The following is an 18,840-nucleotide window of genomic DNA, read 5'->3' as shown; positions in this document are numbered from 1 at the left end:
TACGGTAACTTTCTGCACGTCACTGGGCCAGAGTATATATACTCGTGTGTGTGTGCGTGCGCGTGTGTTTCCAACAAAATACTGTTACTAGTCTGCGCTTGTTCGTGCTTTTCTTTCTCGTCCCTGTGTGTTCGTGTCATTCTCCTTGAATAAGAAGTGCTTAGGTGTCCTCGGATTTTTAAAAATCTATCCTCCTTTCTACCACTTTCGGGGTTTGAATTCGTACGCGTATACGTCAGCGACTGCGCAGAATGCGATATATTGTTCACCTGCACGCATATCTACTTTTGGCGTGAGCAACGCGTGGGTATAGCATCGTATCCTGAGCATCGTATGGAAAATACTAAAGACTAAAGAGCGAAGAAGAAGTAGAAGAACCGAAATGGCGACGCCAAGCAGCAACGAAGGCCCGACCCCAGGACAACCAACTAAGATGGCAAGCCCGACCGGGCCTGCAAGCACCCCGATGGCGTCTAGGGGAGAGAGAGCCGGAGGCGCTAAGGATGCCGGAACCACGCAGGCCAGCGATGCGCCTGCGCCCACTGTTCAACAGCCAGGCACCCCGGAACACCGCGCTGCCACAGGGCCCAACAACTCGAGTCCTGGCAGTGCGATGAAGGTCCACAGAGCTACAGACGACGTCGCTACCGATGGGCCTACTGGTGCTACGTCGACGAGCCTTCCGACGACGACAAGGGCTCCAGTCGCCGGCGCCCCGACACCCGAGGCTACGGATCGGGGCATTGTGAAAGCGCAGTGCGCTGAGCGGCCGGGACCTGCGCATTCTGGGAAAGCTAGCCCTGTCAAGACGCCGGGCGCTGGCCAGATAACCACCGCTACGGTGACGTCGGGAGGAGCTAAAGGTCCTGACGCTACAGCTAACGTCGATGCCGCGACGGCGCCCGTCGGTGTTGGTGTCGTCGCTGAGGGAGCAGCTAACCGCGTAATCTCTCCCGTCGTTACCCCTCCTGGCTTAACAACTCCCAGCACGACCACTCCCGAAGAGTCACCCCCCGGCGCGACACCGAGCGGAGTGGTGACGCCTCCAACCAGCACAACGCCTCCTACCGTAACATCTCACGTGACATCTTCCGACACTTCTGGTCCGAGCGCCACAGGTCAAAAGACACTCAACGGTGTAACGATGAAAAGCCCCACGGAACCTACCGCTGCGAAGGCACCAAGCCACGGGAAGAGTTCCGCTAGGAACTATGGCACGGTGAAATCTGGCGCCACTACGCCTCCCAACCCTACACATACGAGTGCTGCAGCATTGGCCGGGCCCACGTCAACTCCTAAGGTATTTAATGTTACAGGACCCAACGACGCGAAGGTAATTAGCGACGCCAAGCGTCCCGCAACTGCGGATCCTGGAAACCCGAAGAACGACGTGGGGGCGGCGCGTAGTGCCGCCGATTCCGGTGGCGCGGTAAGGGCGGCGACGGTCGAAGCGGTGTTCGGAGCTGCTGAGACCGTGTCTACAAGAGCCACAGGTGCGTCGACGCCCGCAGCTACAGCCGGTTCCGCAACCAAGCCTGGCCGTGGGACGACGCCTCCCAGTGCGACGGACCTTGACACTGCGGGGCCCAGTGGAATGACGGCGGCCAGGAGTACGGAGCCCGGTGTTTCGCGACCAGTTGCTACTGCATCCTGCTACGACGGGCATGCCTCACGGCCTAGCTCTTCGAAGGCGCAACACGCTCCCGCAACATCGGCACCGTCGGTGAGGAAATCGGCGGCTATCAAACGTATCCTCGAGGAACTGGAGGACGTTGTCCGTGACCCGCCGCCGTATTGCTCGGCCGCCCCCGTGGATTCCGACGATCTGTTCAAATGGCGCGCCGTCATAGTGGGTCCCGAGGGAACGCCTTATGAAGGAGGGCTCTTCCGCCTGGCGATTACTTTCCCCGATGACTATCCGAATAGTCCACCCAAGGTACCGTGCGATATATATACTACTAGGCGTAGACAGACGTCGACGATAGGTCGACGTAAAGTCATAGATGCACATAATATCTATATGTATATGTAGATGTATATAATATGCTATATATCTATATGTATATGTAGATGTATATAATAGGCTGTATAGACGTGAAATATTCGAGTAGAATGTCAATAACGTCGTTACAGGGGCAATTGAATCATGAACTTGTAATGTTTAGAGGTAATAGGCTGGCGGGAAATGTGCGTACCATGCTAAAGTATAGATTGTGTAAAGGATCTTTTAGGTGTAAGCATGGTATGGGCGAACGGGTGGTGAGAAAGCTATCGGGCTATGTCGTAAACATTTGCGTGTATGGGAGTTGTCGTTATAATAATAATAAAAAGATTATACATCCATAGCTTGCTGGTACGAGCCGCTTATTGTGCAGATTATTCTCAAGCATGTTCTGTAAAGCTGTGAATGGTTCTTGAACACGAAGAGACGTCCAAACCCAGATGAAAATAAATCGTTTCACATTTTGCCTCCTGCGTAGGTCACGTTCGTGACCAAAATCTACCATCCCAACGTGAGCACCGACGGTCACATCTCCCTCGACATCCTGCTATGGAACTGGTCGCCGCAGATGAGAATGGACCAAGTGCTGCTCTCCATTTGTTGCCTGATGCGGACGCCGGATCTGCAAAACGCAGTCAACGAGTACGCGGCCCTCTACTACAAGGAGGAGCCCGACATGTACGAAATAATCGCCCGCGAGTGGACAACGTCGCACGCGACGTCCGGTAATTAGTGGACTGCAGGAGTTCGGCTGGGCTGGGCGTACACTGCGAACATCATTTTGTAATGCAGTGCAGTGGCGCTGCAGCTGACTCGAGCGCTATGCGATAAACGAAAGGTTCCGAAAACGTGGCCTCCGAGATTCGGCAACTCGCGTAATTGAGTGAGCCGTGTAGGCTACTGTCCGCCGTCACGTTTATCGCGCTGTCCCATGTGTTTCGGGGGAAATTTTTGGAAAGTGGAATGTTTGAATTGATGCCCAAGAAATAAACTTGCACTTGACTCTACAACTCATCGTTTCGAGGCAAATGAAAGTGAAATTATGATGTGTATTTGATATGTGCATGTGATAAGTGACTTTCGAGGTAAATAGGCTTCATTCTCCGCCCTGAATGATTTCGATACGTAATCAGCAGTGTGACAAATTATTACTCCGAGAGCAACTCATGCCCTCGAGCCTGCCGGCAATTAAATGAATAATACATAAAATGTATATTGATGTCTGTTCTAGACAAGCTGTTGTTTTATATCGTGAAAGCCCGTAAATGAACCAACTGAATGCGATATAAATGAGGCGTTCCGCGCTTATCTCTGGACTGGTCGTGCAGATAAGCTAGCTACCAAAGAGGTCGCGGGATCAAATCCCGGCCACGACGGTCGCATTTCGATGGGTGCGAAATGCAAAAACACCAGTGTACTTTGATTTAGGTGCACATTAAAGAACTCCAGATGATCAAGATTAATCCGGAGGCCTTAACTACGGCGTGCCTTATAATCAGGTTGTGGTTTTGGCACTTAAAACCCCATAATTTAATTTTAGCAACCGAAATCTACACCCCTCCCCTCCTCGCCGGCGCGGACAAGGTGCTGCTCGCCATCACTAATCTGATAAGAACCCCGGATATGAAAAACGTGTTTCAGATAAACGCAGCCAACCACTACAAAGAGCGCGAGATGTACGATATGATCGCCCGTCAGTGGACCTAGATATGTGCGACGGCAGAGCCGGAAGAGAATGAACAGGGCTTGTGGGCCACCGGCTATTTAAGGACATGGACTCCTGCGTCCCTGCGTGGTTCGATATTGCGCGTTAATACTTTTGCTATCGAAGAGAAATCTTCGGAGTGAGGCCGGCGAGATTGGGAACCTCGGATGAGTTGGTAAAAAAAAAAAAGATAAATGAATCGCGCGTGATCTTTAATGTCATGTTCGAGGATGCCACTGCCTGACCATGCACGCAAAACGACACGGTTCGTTGTGTGTTTCGTAACGTCAATCGCAGAGAGCTGTGCGGGGGGCGGGGGGCTTATAAATAAAGGCGAGGATGATCCCGCGAATGAGCCCGACTTGCTGTCCCGTTCACAGGTGACGTTCTATAGAAAGAAGCCGCCAACAGCCCGCTGGCCCCTCCCCTTTCTTTCTAATTGAGGATAAATTGAAAATATGCAAACCGAAATGACGACCGTTCAGCCATGCACGCCGATAAACGCAGTCCTGCGCGGTAACCCGCAATTTAGGTGGTGTATATAAGGTTCATGAAAGGAAATAAAGTGCCACTTTCCCCAACTGTGGCACGAAGCTATAAAGGAAACCGCATGCGGGTATCCCAGAGAGAAAGCTTCGTAGGTGAAGAAAAATTTGTTGTGGTCAGGCGATCGAACCGTCATGGGCCAACGCTTTTCCGTAGCGGTCACTCTTCAATCGTAGCTTTTCTTTGTAGCGTCTTGCTACAGTCGGATGGACGACAATTCTCTGCCTTTCAGACGCCGTTACTCTGGTCGAAACGCGTGCATTATGACTTTCGCTTCTGGCCGTTACTTCACGGTACATTTGTAGGAGAGTTTGATCATCCCTCGGCCTAAAATAAACACGCGCCGCCGCTGCCGCAGGAAACTGCGGGAACTGAATAGAAGAGGGCAAGCAGAGGATTGCGGAAGAACAAGACAAGACGACGTGCTGACTTGCAACAAAATTTTATGGCAGCGTAGTGCGGATATATCGTATACAGACTGTAGCGCAGTTTGCGCACACGGTTTCAGTACGAATTAGGCTACCAGCATTCCGGGAACAGCGACATTTCTGATGTCGTTCCTAAGTTGCCTTGGACACATTGAGTGTTTTTTGATGCAGGTTTTGGAGCGCCGACGTTCTTGAACTCAATGGAGCGCCGACGTTCTTGAAAAGTACACGCTGATATCTAAGTTCTGAGGGAATTTTTGGATAAAGAACCCGTACACATGAATCGCTTCTGTCGGACCGATGAAATGAATCTTCATTTCGATGCACATATCTGAATCATTTACGTGGAAAAAAAATTACGCAGATCCAACTCGCATCTTGGAGTCTATACGTGAAGCGAAGCTCTCGTGAAGCGGTGAATGTGTGTTAGCGTAGCGTGAAACGGACGTGCATTCCCGAGCACCCGTACTATATACGCAATGTGACATACACGCGGCGATTAATCTCAACGATCTATAGTTTGCTTTGGCACGACAGAAGTGCACTTGCGGTCGTGGCCATTGCGCTGAGTGGCAAGAACGATGGACAGGCATGCCGGGCCACAGGAGCAACGAAGAACATCTCCCAGGAAGGAATCATTCAAATACGCTGGATACACGAGCGTTACGGTCGGAACCTCCTGACTGGTTTGACCTCCTTGATTCGTGTTTAAGTTTGCCCGATTATTGACTTGTGGTGTCTTTAGTGTAAGTGCTACACGGTTTTGCCTCCCTGTAATAACGAAGAAAGGAACGTTCGATCGCGGGCTTAATGGCTAGAGCACCGTTTTCGCTTTTTTTTATGTGTATTAGCTATTCGTCAAGACACAGCAGCAGCATCCAGCAGCCATGGTCAAGAAAATCCTGGAGGGCTCACAAAGAAAGCTTCGCTTTAAAAGCAGCTAAACTTCTAATAGCAAGAGTTTCCACTCTGCTCGGGTAGCTGCCCGAGTGCTCTATAGACACGCACAGTGACTGGCAATTCGTGAGCCATGTTCGAATACAACAGGGTGTGCTTACCAGCGTAATAACGAAGGCTGCTCTTAATTAAGGCGAAGCCACTAAAACAAAAGCAAGATAACAAGAACAACATCTACGACAGCAGCAGTGACCTTTGATTTCCTTTGTTTTAGCCATATTGTGCCTTGCAACAAGCTTAAGTGTATCTCGAGGTCGCCTTGTTAGAGCAGTGAAGCCGGATATACGTACTTGGGGTAGATTGTTGCGGACGACGCGGTCTTCAACTTCCTGGCGGTAATGAGCTGGGGACTTGGAAGACGCCATCGAGTTTGCTTCTCTGAGCGGTTGATGCATTCGCTCGCGGAGTAAAGGCTCGGCTTCGAACGTCTCCTCCCAGTTCTGGTCCGCGGGTAATTCCTCTAAAAAAATGATGTCCAGCGTGCTCGCCATGGTTCTCGTATTCGTCGGTGTATACGCCCTGGACACCGTGACTCCGAAGCCGCCGGAGACGGGCGAGCCCCAGCCCCCGTTTCCCGGCCCGATGCCCATAATCGAAGTCAAAGACGTCGGAGTCATCGGCGGTAAGAACTACAGCGATGTGCCGCAATACAGAGTCCGTCGATCATAGAACATTACCTTATGTGCTGTACTCTGTATAACGCGGACAGGAGTGTGTTATTCGGGTCCCTCAAGAATACAGGAGTTCCTCACAGTTCCCTTCAGGACATTGTTTTCCCGCGCGGAAACCAGTTGTGTAGGAAGGAGGTTTCTCGCCTTCTTTTAAATTACCTGCAGGACACGGATTTGACCTCCCCATGGCGTGACCTTAGAAGTGAATATTTGTAATTGTGAGGTCTGTGACTGATTTATGTGATTTATTTAAGTGTCGATACGGTGGAGCAATTTCCGGCAGCAACTGCAAGGCTAATCACACCAGTAGCCTACAACCACTCAACTCAACTCCGTCGATCTCTTGTAGAATACTATAGGACGACGCGCTGAACACCGTGGCGCGCCAAATTTTAACACGTACAAATTGTAGGAATTAACTTTTCAAAGCAACACGCTGTCTTCGAGTTACAAGACATGAGGAAACTCTGTATTAAATTCGTCCGTTTTTAAACGTGCACTTTAATGTAAGTAAGAGAGAGCTTTCTTTGGATTTCTGCCCTCCATCGGAATGAGCTCACCGTGGCGGGGAATCGAACCCGGGACCTTGCGCTCAGCAGCGCAACGGCACGGCGACTGAAAAGTCTAAAACAGCCAGCCTTGTGACATAGATAGAAATGCTTTATTTGGAGCGAATTAAGTGTCGCTGCAAGGTTAGTTGTGATATGCGCATTGTACGCTGTTCATTTGTATTCAACTTGCAGTAAAGTTATACAGACATAAAATGTAGTAAAATGTAGCAGTTCAGTTCAAGGCGCTGTATATGCTTTTGTCGATAAAGCTCGCTTGTCTGCACGGACCCTGAAAATTCTCAGGGACGCTAAACTGAGCCCGTACTAACTTTGTTTTCTCATGCTCTATTACCAGATACCTAATACCCCAAATGTATGCGTTTGCCTTCAGAGAACATGTCACATTTACTAGGTTCAGCCGATGTCGTCTAAGCACATGACAGTTCCTCACTTTGTAATAGTGATTTGTATAACTGTATGATATTTCATTGTATTTTGTTCGTTGGACTGAATTTTCATATCCGCATTCAAATTGCAAAACATAATTGGTTTTCTCGTGATCGTTATTGGCACTTCCAATGTTATATATTGTTTTGGTTTGTGATTGTTATGGGAATGATACGCCCGTCACGCGGGAACGACATCATGAGCAGTTCGCTACGTAAGGCTACCTAATTCTTCGATTTAATTTTTCCTTGACGCGATAGATTCTGACCGCATTAACTTACCACCTAGCGGTAAACTAGTGCGCTCAGTTGTTTTCTGGTACGAAATCTCGCATCTCTGATTCGACATAACGACATCTATGATTCGTCTTTTGGAGCTCGGCAAAGGAACGAACTTAATTAACTGCGTAGTAGGCTCCTTATGTTATGAAGGTGTGAATCACAGATGACCTCAGGAACTTTCCACGTGAGTTTTGTCGCAAGTACCAACAGATCTGCAGCCTAGAGGCTTGCACAAACTTGAGCAAAGGCTAAAGATAGTCTTTCGATTCTGAAAGCTCAGCCTCGTGTAAACAGCAGCAGACTAGGCCTGCGAGTTCCTCCTGCAGCTTCGAACCTCAGTAAGAACGACGACAGACAAGCGAGAGCTCAGTGTTGAACTGTCACGTCACGACGATGCTAAAGCATATAATTAGCGCCTTGCAGCTACTTGTTGGTTTACACGCACTTGTGGCTAAAACAGCAGTGCAAGTACTGCAGGCTGTAGGTACCTTGTTTGCTACTCTCCATTGCTTTAAGCTTTGTTACCGCATGTGTGTGACATCAGAAATGTGTTTCACCTTCACTCTTTACCGTCTTATACCTCTTATGTTCCTATCTTTCCGTTTTCCCCTTTCCTACAAGTGGAGTACCAAGGCAGGAGCATATGTCCTTTAGACCGCCTTCTTCACTTTTCTAACTACACTCTAATATTTGTACACCCTCAAGGGTGTTGGCTTGTCTGATGGGTAACACCTTTACCTTTAGGGCTCTAAAACATGTATTCCACAGACAGACAGACAGCTCCAACTGCACGTGCGGTGACAAAAGGCGTAGTCGAAAACTGTTATAATTCTGACCACTTTAAATGCACAGAAATATCTCACAAGAGAATTTAACAGTCATAGCTTTCAAAGTTTATTTAGGGCACTTTTCGTGTCATCTATCGCAGCTATCATCATCTTTTTATTTGTCATATAAAGTCGACAAACAAGAAAATTTCATTGGTCCCTACCAATTATTCCATCTTGCCCCTCAAACGTGAGGGTGTTAGCCGTGGGACAACCAAACAGCCTTTATACATCTATAAAGGTGTTACAATGTTTAGCGTGTAGAAGCAAGTCAGAGGCATGTATCTTTTAGGCTGACCTCTTCCCTTTCGCACTATTAAATGTCTCTGTCTCTCTCTCTCTCTCTTGAGGACAGCGTAAGGACATTGTGTTGGATTTCGAGACAGCGTAAAAATACTCCACTTTGTTGTGGAAAATGAATTTGGTTTAAACAGAACTTATATTTCGGTGAATAATCGTATAATGTGAATTCGATGCTGACGTTATGAATACAGGTCAACTCTTGGTGTTTCTTTTCCAGGAAAATGTTCGTACGGTGGGCTGATGCTGGAACCAACCACGTTGAACTTGATGAAAGAGCCTTGTGAGGCCTGGACATGCGACGCTGAAAACTTCACGCTTACCATTCAAAGGTTGGCTGCTCTGTATGCGGTTGCGAATAGTGTTGCATACGGCGTGTTTTAACGTCAATCGCCTTTAGCCACTAAAATTAAGGGTTTGAGATAAGGTGGTGCCAGCAAGAATGCGTAGACGTAGCAGAAGTCACAAGATGCGCGACGGTCGACAACAAGCTGTTTGGTGAATTGAACTTCACTATCTGACTTTCTCGCCTGTAACTGTGGCGCATGCATTGCAATTGCGGCATACAATTCGATCAATGTTCAAGGCATTTCTGTTTAGCTGGAGTCCTCACGCCAGCAACGGTTGTTTTTTGATGGATATCATAAAATTAATGCATGTTTCATGATTTTACACAAAGTGGACTTATACATTCAAAACTAACCGGCTTCAATTCCGTAAACGCAATATACGAGCCGATTAATGTCTTCATGGTTTTACTGATCAAGGTTAATCATTAAAATGTTGCTAAATAAATTATTTGCCTACTGGCAGTTTCTTGCAATACGGCTGCCACAATTATTTTTGGCCATTAAATCTTTCTTCTTTGTCTCAAATCCCCCATGTTTAATTCGAGGAAGTCGTAGATGGAACGTATTTCCAGAATGAAACAGGAAGAATGATTAGAACCAATTTTGATTTTGTTAACTGTATGAAGCGAACAGACGATGAAGCTGCCCGTGAGCGTCATTAACAATAAATTGAGTCCCTCGGTTGCGCCTGGTTCTTCACCCTCATTACGTAGCGAAGGTCTCGATTCTGGTGGGTCTCGATGCCTTTGAGGTAGCTTACGCCTGCGATCGGACACCTGCGATGCAAATATGTGTGGCCTTCGAGATCGTCATTGCGATCTTGGAGTTATCAGTGGGTGGCGCTGGCTAACACTCCCAGCACCAGCTTTGGTACCCACAGACAAAGAGCATTGCACGTGTCAGGCGGAGGTTAGGGTTCGGCACCCACTGGAGGCAAGTTGTGTTCTTTTACACTTTCACTTACCTTATCATCAGTAATACAACATTTCAGTTAATTTAATTAGGGCGTATTTAATTTATCGTCCTTCTTTCCTTGTATTAATTCTATGTTGGGTTCATGCAGAACTGAACACAGATCATACGAACTAAAGCCACTTCGCCTTGCGTTGGCTTTAGTTCGCCGTTCAACCAAATCAGGGCGAGATCAATATAACTGACGTATCTTTCTTACATGGAGTCGCCAAACGAAGGGCATTGTTTTCGCTGACAGTGACTAGCCTCACGTGATGGGTGATCACGGGCATGCCTAGCGACAGGTGCGCGCTTTGTATGAGCTTCGCGCTGTAAGAAACGCACCTTGCAAGAGAATTCCCGAAAGCGTGCTTTTCTAATTGGCTACATTCTGATACATTCTGAATGCACTGAGTTATTAAGGCTTAGGTGGAAAGAAATATCTCGAATCATTTAATGCGAACAAAGGTTTAAGGAACCCTCAGCACCTCATAAAAATACCTTGGGGCAGGAATTTATTTAGACATCCAGTCTCTAGGGCAGGAATTTAGTTAGACATACAATCCAGTAGGAGGCCTCTTTCCGAATGTAACAAGTCCGGAAGCGTTTGATAGTACAGAGGTCTCCTTACGTAATCAAGTCAATGAAAGAACACATTCTGTAATTAAGATTTTCAAAAAGGGGGCGTTTGGAACAGTAAAAAAGGAAGAAAGAGAAGTCACATCCTTGCTTTTTTTTTTCTTTTGCAGATGCGGGGATTTTCAGGTCCCTCAAAACTGCGAACTCGAGGCATCACTTGAAGCATTTCCAAGCTGCTGTCCAATACTCATCTGTGGAGGCATTTGAACCCGGAAGCATTGGCTACAAGGAGGCCAATTTGTTCACCAAGGCTGTAAATGGAACTACGAATAGACAAATAAATAAATAAATAAAGATGACCGTTTACAGAATTTCCAATGAGTAATTATATGCTTTCCACTTTCCCCGTACTTCGCGTGTGGGTAAGACCGCCAAGCGGAACGTTTCCCGTAACTGTGGAGCTGTTGACCAAATCAATCTTTTCAGGGGTCAACCAGTCTGCTTGTTCCTGTTAATAAATGATATTTTTTGCTGGCTGCTTTCACATTCTTCATTTCACTGCGAACTTAAATTACGCATTCGAAGCAGGGTTTGCTGTGTCCGTCTGTCTGCCTTGTCGAGCCGACTTTATGGTCCGGCCATGGACTTGCTTCTCTTCAGCGTCGCACTCATTGCATATTGGCAAATAATAATCAATCGTTTATTTGAAGTGTCCAGGAATAAGCCTAAGGTCGAAGTTCTCGCGCCATGCGTACATTAAAAGCACAAAAAAAGGACACTTCAGGATAACTTAAGTAAAAAAGAAACAATGAATAAAACCAACATTTATGAAAAGAGTGCACACCATGTGACGTTGTTTACGAGCATCAGCTTAACTCCGACATACAGCGAAACCGGCATTTCGGGACTGGCACAACAAGAGCTCCTCACTCTCTTTCGATGCCGAACACTCGAGTAATATGTGACTATAAGTAATTCACTCAAGCTTATAACCTGAAGAATGAGAGGATTAATCAGGCGTAGCACGTGTGCAACCATGTCCTGATTAATCCTTTGTTTTGAGCCGACTACTCACAAAACAATCAGAGTCTGAGCCATAGCGATATGAGTCTATAGTATTCTAATTAGCTCCCTTGTTTTGTTAAGTAAGCAAAATAAAGAGGCGCCCGGATCTATTTTCTAAGCCGCGTCAATAAGCACAGCGGGGCGCAGGCTGCCCTGTCCACGTACTTCTGTCAGTGGCGGGAAATGCGCTGAAAACGCTAAGGAAACCGGGTGGCACGTGCACGCGAAACCAAAAAGAAGGTAGCTGTGCCTTAGACGCATGGGGTGTCACGTGGTTCAAAGAATTAATAAAGGGAAAATGAGACATCCACCCAAACGCAGCTGAGTGCTACAGAGGAAACCCATGCGGGTTCCTCGAAAGAAAAAGCCTCGCAGCTGAAGAAAAGTTCGTCCTGGTCCGGGACTAGAACCCGGGATCACCGCCTTTCCGGGACAGCCGCTCTACCATCCGAGCTAACCAGGCGGCTCTAGCAGACGGCAGGGCGAAGTCGAATTTATCAACTCGAAGCAAAGGCAGGATTTTGACGTAATAGCTCTGCGGAAGCCCGCAAGGTGAAGAGATGTAATGAATAAAGAAAGGTTATTGAGAAAGGTTATATTGAAGAAATGTGATTAATAAATAATGGTTTAAAGAAAGGGACCCGTAAGGTGGAAGGGGGTGTCGTATTTTCAGCTCCACAAAAAGCTATCGAGCATACCCAAGGCTACCGATCCGTGTGGAAAGACTCGGCGAGAATCCGCAAAGAAGCACCAGTGCCCCTTTGTGCCCCGCGCACAAGGCGTCGTTTAACGCTACCCATTCTCGTGCGGCAAAGTGCGCATAGGGCAGACCGATAGGGAAGCTCAGTGACAGATTAAGGGAGCGCCGGCAAAAACTGAACTGTTATCTAGATGGGCATGTTTAAGTGCACCGTGACGGTCGTGGGTACGAACCGCTGTTTAGAGATTGTTCCATCATGCATAGAAATACGGATAAGGATAGGCGGGAAATTGACCAAGCAAGGTTGATTGCAAAAGAGGGTGCTAACTGTGTCAACGCCCCGTCGATTACTCTGAAGTGAGGAGAGATTTCCTATCTGGAAAATGCTGGTGTTTGCATGTGCGTTGAAGGCTACTTTTTATTTGTTTTAGCGCACGTCCTGTCGTCTTTCTTGTCCGTGACAATTCCGAGCCATGACCTCAACTACTGCATCGAACCAACTACAGCCCAAAGATCTGTACTCAAGTTTAGCCGAGCTATCGCTCCTCATGCTTCAAAAACTGCGATAACCATTTTGGTATTTTTGCAGCTAGATGTCATGCAAGTATACTATATATGACAGCTACTTCGGATGCTTGCCTGTTATACGTGCATCTGCTTTCTCTTGTGTACAGTTCTTTAGACCAGGGTATGCAAAAAAAGGAATTGATAGTTTCCTTCAGAGGACTATACATCACGCAAATTGCGAAATATTTTTATTTGCTCCATGAACATACGTTGCCGTGTGTGCAGCTCTAAGCAATGCTTTCGGAACCACCATCGGTAGGTGTGTGCGAAAAGTGATTTCGAGACTGAATAGAATACAAATCGAATAGTGCCAGAATCGAATCAAATCGAATCGAATATCGAAAACTTCTCGAATAGTTTCCGAATAGTAAACGGCCGTTATACCAACTGATATGAAATGACGTTCACATCCCAGCAATCTTAAAATTAGCAAGCTTCTGCCATTACACAGTTGAAGCATTGTTTATTAAAGGCACAAATGTAGCATTAGGAGTGAACAAGTAGTTTCTTCGCATGCGCAGAGCTCTCCAGAGGGGGCGAATGATCGCTGTACAGCTTAAGTATGGCTACCTGAGTGACGTAGCTTGCACTACTACACAAGTTCTCATGTTGTATGTCGATACTACGCCCGCGGGGGTGAAAACTTACCGTGCTTTTACTACGATTTTATGTTTATTTGGGTACAGGTGACATTTTGAAGTATTCAAAAAGTATTCGACAAATATTCGCATTTACTAAAGATGACATTCGATTCTAAGACCGAATCGAATAGGACACCATTCGTTTCGCTATTCGTAATTCGCTAATATTCGCACGCCCCTAACCATGGGAGCTACCACGAAGCGTTATTGCGTGGCCTCCGAGATTGCACCGGTGCGCTTCGTTGAGATCTTGGGGGCCACGGTCCTTGAATCGGTCGTTGAACCGCAGTTGCTACTGCTGCCGAGGAGCGAAGCTACCGCCTCTTCGCGAAGTTGATAAAGTTGAGTAGCTGCACATAGTCGATGCAGGTTTTTATTCTACAGTAGAGGTCGGCCGGTGCGCGCTTGTGTATACGTACGTCGTGCACACGAGAGTCTCGTGGAAGCGCAATTTCGTGTTATTATTGATCTCGCGTTACATTGCCCGATCGATCGCCAGCATAAGCCTACGCTATACTCGGGCCCTGCAATTGCTGCGGGATTTCGGCTGTGAAGCAGGAATCCTTCACCTCAAGACCAGCCCATTAGAAATGCTCGGACTTTACTCAAGAGAACAAACTGCATCTCATATGGGTATGCGGTAGGAAGAAAACCCTCGCCACGTCCGACGATTTGCTCCGAATGCGCGATCACTTATTTCTATGTGTACATATGGGAAGTTTGTCCAATAAATTATTCAATTGCGAGTACGCGCCTTGTGCTGTCATTCCTATCTATTTCATCTTTTTGTTGCACTTTACGTAGTTCCAAAGATGGGTGCAATCTTGAATACGCCGGTTCTGCCCTATTACGTACCTTGTTTGAAGAGCATTGCGCTTGGCGAGTGTTGAAAGGAGACCACCTTGTGTATGCCGAGTATCTTATGGCTTCATTTTCTACCCAGGAACAGGCCATGATAACTCGTGATAAGGTGGGCGGAGCGCACCATTCTGACCACTGACGAAAAACGAAAAGGAATAGAATTGCTATTTTATCAGCCGTATTAAGTGCGGAAGGATTCGTTTCCTTCGATGCTATTTATTTTTTTATCGCCCATCGCAGCGAGTAGCCGATAATGGCGATATCGAAGACCTGGCTTCAAGAGTGCTAACCACGAAGGCGAAGAAGACTGGAAAAAGGAAAAGAACCATTGCAAAACACAGCCCCATGTGTGCGCATTGAGCGAGGGGGTTACGGCGTCGGCGGCAAATGTCCCACCCCTTTCTTGCAAGCACTATTCTTTCACGATCCAGTCGATCGCCGTCGGTTTATTGCTGTAAGCGTCCCCTGCTCTGACCACATCGACAGGGCTAATGAAGGGAGGCGGGCTTTTCATCTCGGGAAAACGGAAGTCGATGTCGCAGATGCAGAACATCCCGTTGCACCAGGCCTGCTTGGCGCCGCGCCCGAAGCACTCGTTTTCGCACTCTTTGGTCGTGCAACACGTGACCGTGGAAATCGCCAGCAGGCTGCCGGTCACCACTGCGAGCCGAGCGGAGGCGACCACGGACAGCGGGCATCTTCGGCGAGGCGTGCCCCGCATTGCGGTGTGTCGGCCGTGCGTGCCCCGACGTTGGTCCACTGAAAGCAGCGATTAATGCGCAAGAGGCAGATGAGAGCAGGCTCGAGGACTGGTGGAGAAGGATGACACATCTCTAGGGACGGTAAGAAAACGTGGGTTACGTGAATTTCACTCTGTGGAAACTTTTGACGCTATCTATCTATCTATCTATCTATCTATCTATCTATCTATCTATCTATCTATCTATCTATCTATCTATCTATCTATCTATCTATCTATCTATCTATCTATCTATCTATCTATCTATCTATCTATCTATCTATCTATCTATCTATCTATCTATCTATCTATCTATCTATCTATCTATCTATCTATCTATCTATCTATCTATCTATCTATCTATCTATCTATCTATCTATCTATCTATCTATCTATCTATCTATCTATCTATCTATCTATCTATCTATCTATCTATCTATCTATCTATCTATCTATCTATCTATCTATCTATCTATCTATCTATCTATCTATCTATCTATCTATCTATCTATCTATCTATCTATCTATCTATCTATCTATCTATCTATCTATCTATCTATCTATCTATCTATCTATCTATCTATCTATCTATCTATCTATCTATCTATCTATCTATCTATCTATCTATCTATCTATCTATCTATCTATCTATCTATCTATCTATCTATCTATCTATCTATCTATCTATCTATCTATCTATCTATCTATCTATCTATCTATCTATCTATCTATCTATCTATCTATCTATCTATCTATCTATCTATCTATCTATCTATCTATCTATCTATCTATCTATCTATCTATCTATCTATCTATCTATCTATCTATCTATCTGCTCTTCTGTCTCTGTGTGTGTCTAGATATGCATTTATATCTAGGAGTATAGGTATATAGTTATCTAGACATACCCGCCGTGATGGCTTAGTAGCCAACGGTAGTGTGGCTTTGTTGTTGTGCCGCTAAGTCCGAAGGCGTGGGACTAAATCCTCGCCGTAGCGGCTGCATTTCTATAGAGAAGTGCAAGACCGCCCGTGTGAAGTGCATTAGCTGCGCGTTAAAGAACACCAGGCGGTCATAATCTCATAATCATATCATAATCGTAACTCTCATAATCAGATAGCGGTTGGGCACGTAAAGTTCCGGAATTTAATTTTCTTATGTAACCATATATATCTGTATATCCAGATATATATAATACTAATTTTCAAGCTCGGAAACCTGTCAGCGTTATAGGTACATTGCACTATAGTAGAAGTAGGTTCGACAGCCGCCTGCAAGCTGCGCGCCTCTCAAAACTTCCTAAGAAACATTCGCCGAAATGCTGCCGTGGAAATTTGAGCAACAAGCCGCACGCCTTCTTCAAGACGGAGTGCCCCAGGAAATACTGCCGGCATTCCCATTTCCTAAGCGCAACCAAAAAAATCTAAACGAGTTAAACGGCTGTATAAATGTCTAGTAATGGCCCATAGAGGCTCTGGGGCATTTGCTAAGGGTCAGGTGGTACAAATACAATAAATTAGATATGTGCAACAAAAATACACAGGCTGAGTATAGATACGTTAGTATTCTAAGAAAAGAACGCTTTTGGAGACTATATATAACAATAAACATGACAGAATAAATATGACAAAAGTACGACAAATCGGTAGTAAGTTCACAGGAACACTTACGCAAATCTTCGCTATTTATTTTTCTTTTCGTTAGTATCAGCCGGTAATAAGTCGTAACAGACAGTCAATCAATACAACTTTGAGCGTATGGCACGTTTACAAACCTCCGGTAATACGCGAGGGGCCACCTGCGATTCACTGGAAACGATTACAGTTCCTTTCGCATTCGGCATTAATTTTTTTTCTTAGAACAGTTTATATACACAACAAGCTCTATTTTTTCAAAACCCGATTCCTGCGTAATGTAATATTAAGCAGAATTCCTTGCGCAAGCAGTTTAACAATTGGCATCATGCTCTGTTTGTTGCGTTTTGTATTCTGTGAACATCGCAGCACACTTTCCCACAAAAAAAAAGAAAGAAAAAAAGGAGACGAGAGGAGAGAGAAGCATTGCTTTGTACCGTTTCTATTGGCGAACTCGGCACTAGTCTTCACGCTTCGTGGAGGAAAATTTCTTACTTTCCTTGGTCCTTGAAATCACGAGTGCGAAATTGGGGGAACACGAAAGAGGCCCTTGCCAGAGCAAACTGTTCAGCCGAACGGCTTTTCTTATAAAGCGGCCTGTAATATAAAACGCCCGTATACCTAAATAAACGGGTGAAGAATAGCGCAGATGTTTTATTCGAATGTGAAGGGCGTGGGTATTTGTGAAAATGAAGTAAACAAGCGTTTCTTTAGTTAGAATTTCTCCAAAGCGTTCTTTAAAGTAACGCAATTTCCCCTGAACTGCGTTTGAAGCTGTGAGAGCGGAGCAGTATAGCTCGTATACATGCAGGCTCGCAGGGACTCTCAGTTTGCGGCATGTGACGACTCAGCGTGCTCCAGATTGTTTAGATTATTTTTTTATTTCACTTCGACCAAAAAATTATTATTGCAGAGTTGGACGTGACTATCGATGAGAAAATACCGTCTCTGAACCGTATAATATGTAGGCAGATTCTTTTCGTTTCTGATCCCCCCCCCCCCCCCCTTTCTGTTGTTGGCTTACACGAAACAGCGCCACCGTAAACCTTGGCATCGACGACTCAGTGCAATGGACGGGGAAAAAAATGAAGATATTTGCTTGAAAAGAATCGTTACAAAATACAGCTCCAGGCTGCAGAAGGAAACCACAGTAAACGACCCCGGCAACCTCGCATATGATGACAACGCGTTGCGCTTTTATGAAATTGAGCCTGACTTCTGACGTGCTCGCCTTGCGCGGCAAATTCGCCCTCTATGGGCCGTAGTTTGTAACGATCCACTTCATCTTATGTTTACCCATTCTGTTTCACTTTATTTCCTGTTCTTCTTCTCTTATCATTCGTCGCGTCGACGCACTGATCCCGGCGATAACGGCGGCGTGGCGTAGCCTGAGCAAATAACGAACGGTTTCCAAGGTCTCCGGACAGGCCGCCATTGGAATATGAACCTGGCAACGTTTAACGCTAGAACGTTATCTAGTGAGGCGAGTCTAGCAGTGCTATTGGAGGAATTAGAGGGCAGTAAATGGGATATAATAGGGCTCAGTGAAGTTAGGAGGCCAAAAGAAGCACATACAGTGCTGAAAAGCGGGCACGTCCTGTGCTACCGGGGCTTAGCGGAGAGACGAGAACTAGGAGTCGGATTCCTGATTAATAAGAATATAGCTGGTAACATACAGAAATTCTATAGCATTAACGAGAGGGTGGCATGTCTTGTTGTGAAACTTAATAAGAGGTACAAAATGAAGGTTGTACAGGTCTACGCTCCTACATCTAGTCATGATGACCAGGAAGTCGAAAGCTTTTATGAAGACGTAGAATCGGCGATGGGTAAAGTCAAAACAAAATACACTATACTGATGGGCGACTTCAATGCCAGGGTAGGCAAGAAGCAGGCTGGAGACAAGTCAGTGGGGGAATATGGCATAGGCTCTAGGAATAGCAGAGGAGAATTATTAGTAGAGTTTGCAGAACAGAATAATATGCGTATAATGAATACCTTTTTCCGCAAGCGGGTTAGCCGAAAGTGGACGTGGAGG

At 46.2% G+C, this 18,840-nt stretch overlaps 1 protein-coding gene and 1 long non-coding RNA gene across 2 annotated transcripts; one reads left to right on the top strand and one right to left on the bottom strand.

The window, feature by feature from the left end:
- Window positions 1-218: 218 nt before the first annotated feature.
- LOC126525629 (uncharacterized) lies at window positions 219-11,125 on the top strand. Its single transcript, XM_055067773.2, has 4 exons — window positions 219-1,936; window positions 2,481-2,727; window positions 8,936-9,047; window positions 10,766-11,125. Exons 1-4 carry the CDS (start codon window positions 383-385, stop codon window positions 10,860-10,862), a joined length of 2,010 nt encoding a protein of 669 aa, XP_054923748.1. The 5' UTR covers window positions 219-382; the 3' UTR covers window positions 10,863-11,125.
- A 3,485-nt stretch (window positions 11,126-14,610) lies between these two features.
- LOC129383334 (uncharacterized) lies at window positions 14,611-17,615 on the bottom strand. The gene is made up of 2 exons (XR_008611208.2): window positions 17,240-17,615; window positions 14,611-15,188 (listed from the first exon to the last, which is right to left on the bottom strand). It is a non-coding gene; the product is annotated as an uncharacterized lncRNA (long non-coding RNA).
- Between the last annotated feature and the right edge of the window lie 1,225 nt (window positions 17,616-18,840).

This window comes from Dermacentor andersoni, chromosome 8, assembly GCF_023375885.2.
Source record: "Dermacentor andersoni chromosome 8, qqDerAnde1_hic_scaffold, whole genome shotgun sequence".
NCBI classification, from domain to species: Eukaryota; Metazoa; Arthropoda; class Arachnida; order Ixodida; family Ixodidae; genus Dermacentor; species Dermacentor andersoni.
Note: the sequence above shows the minus strand (reverse complement) of the source record. Positions and strands in the feature narration are given on the sequence as shown.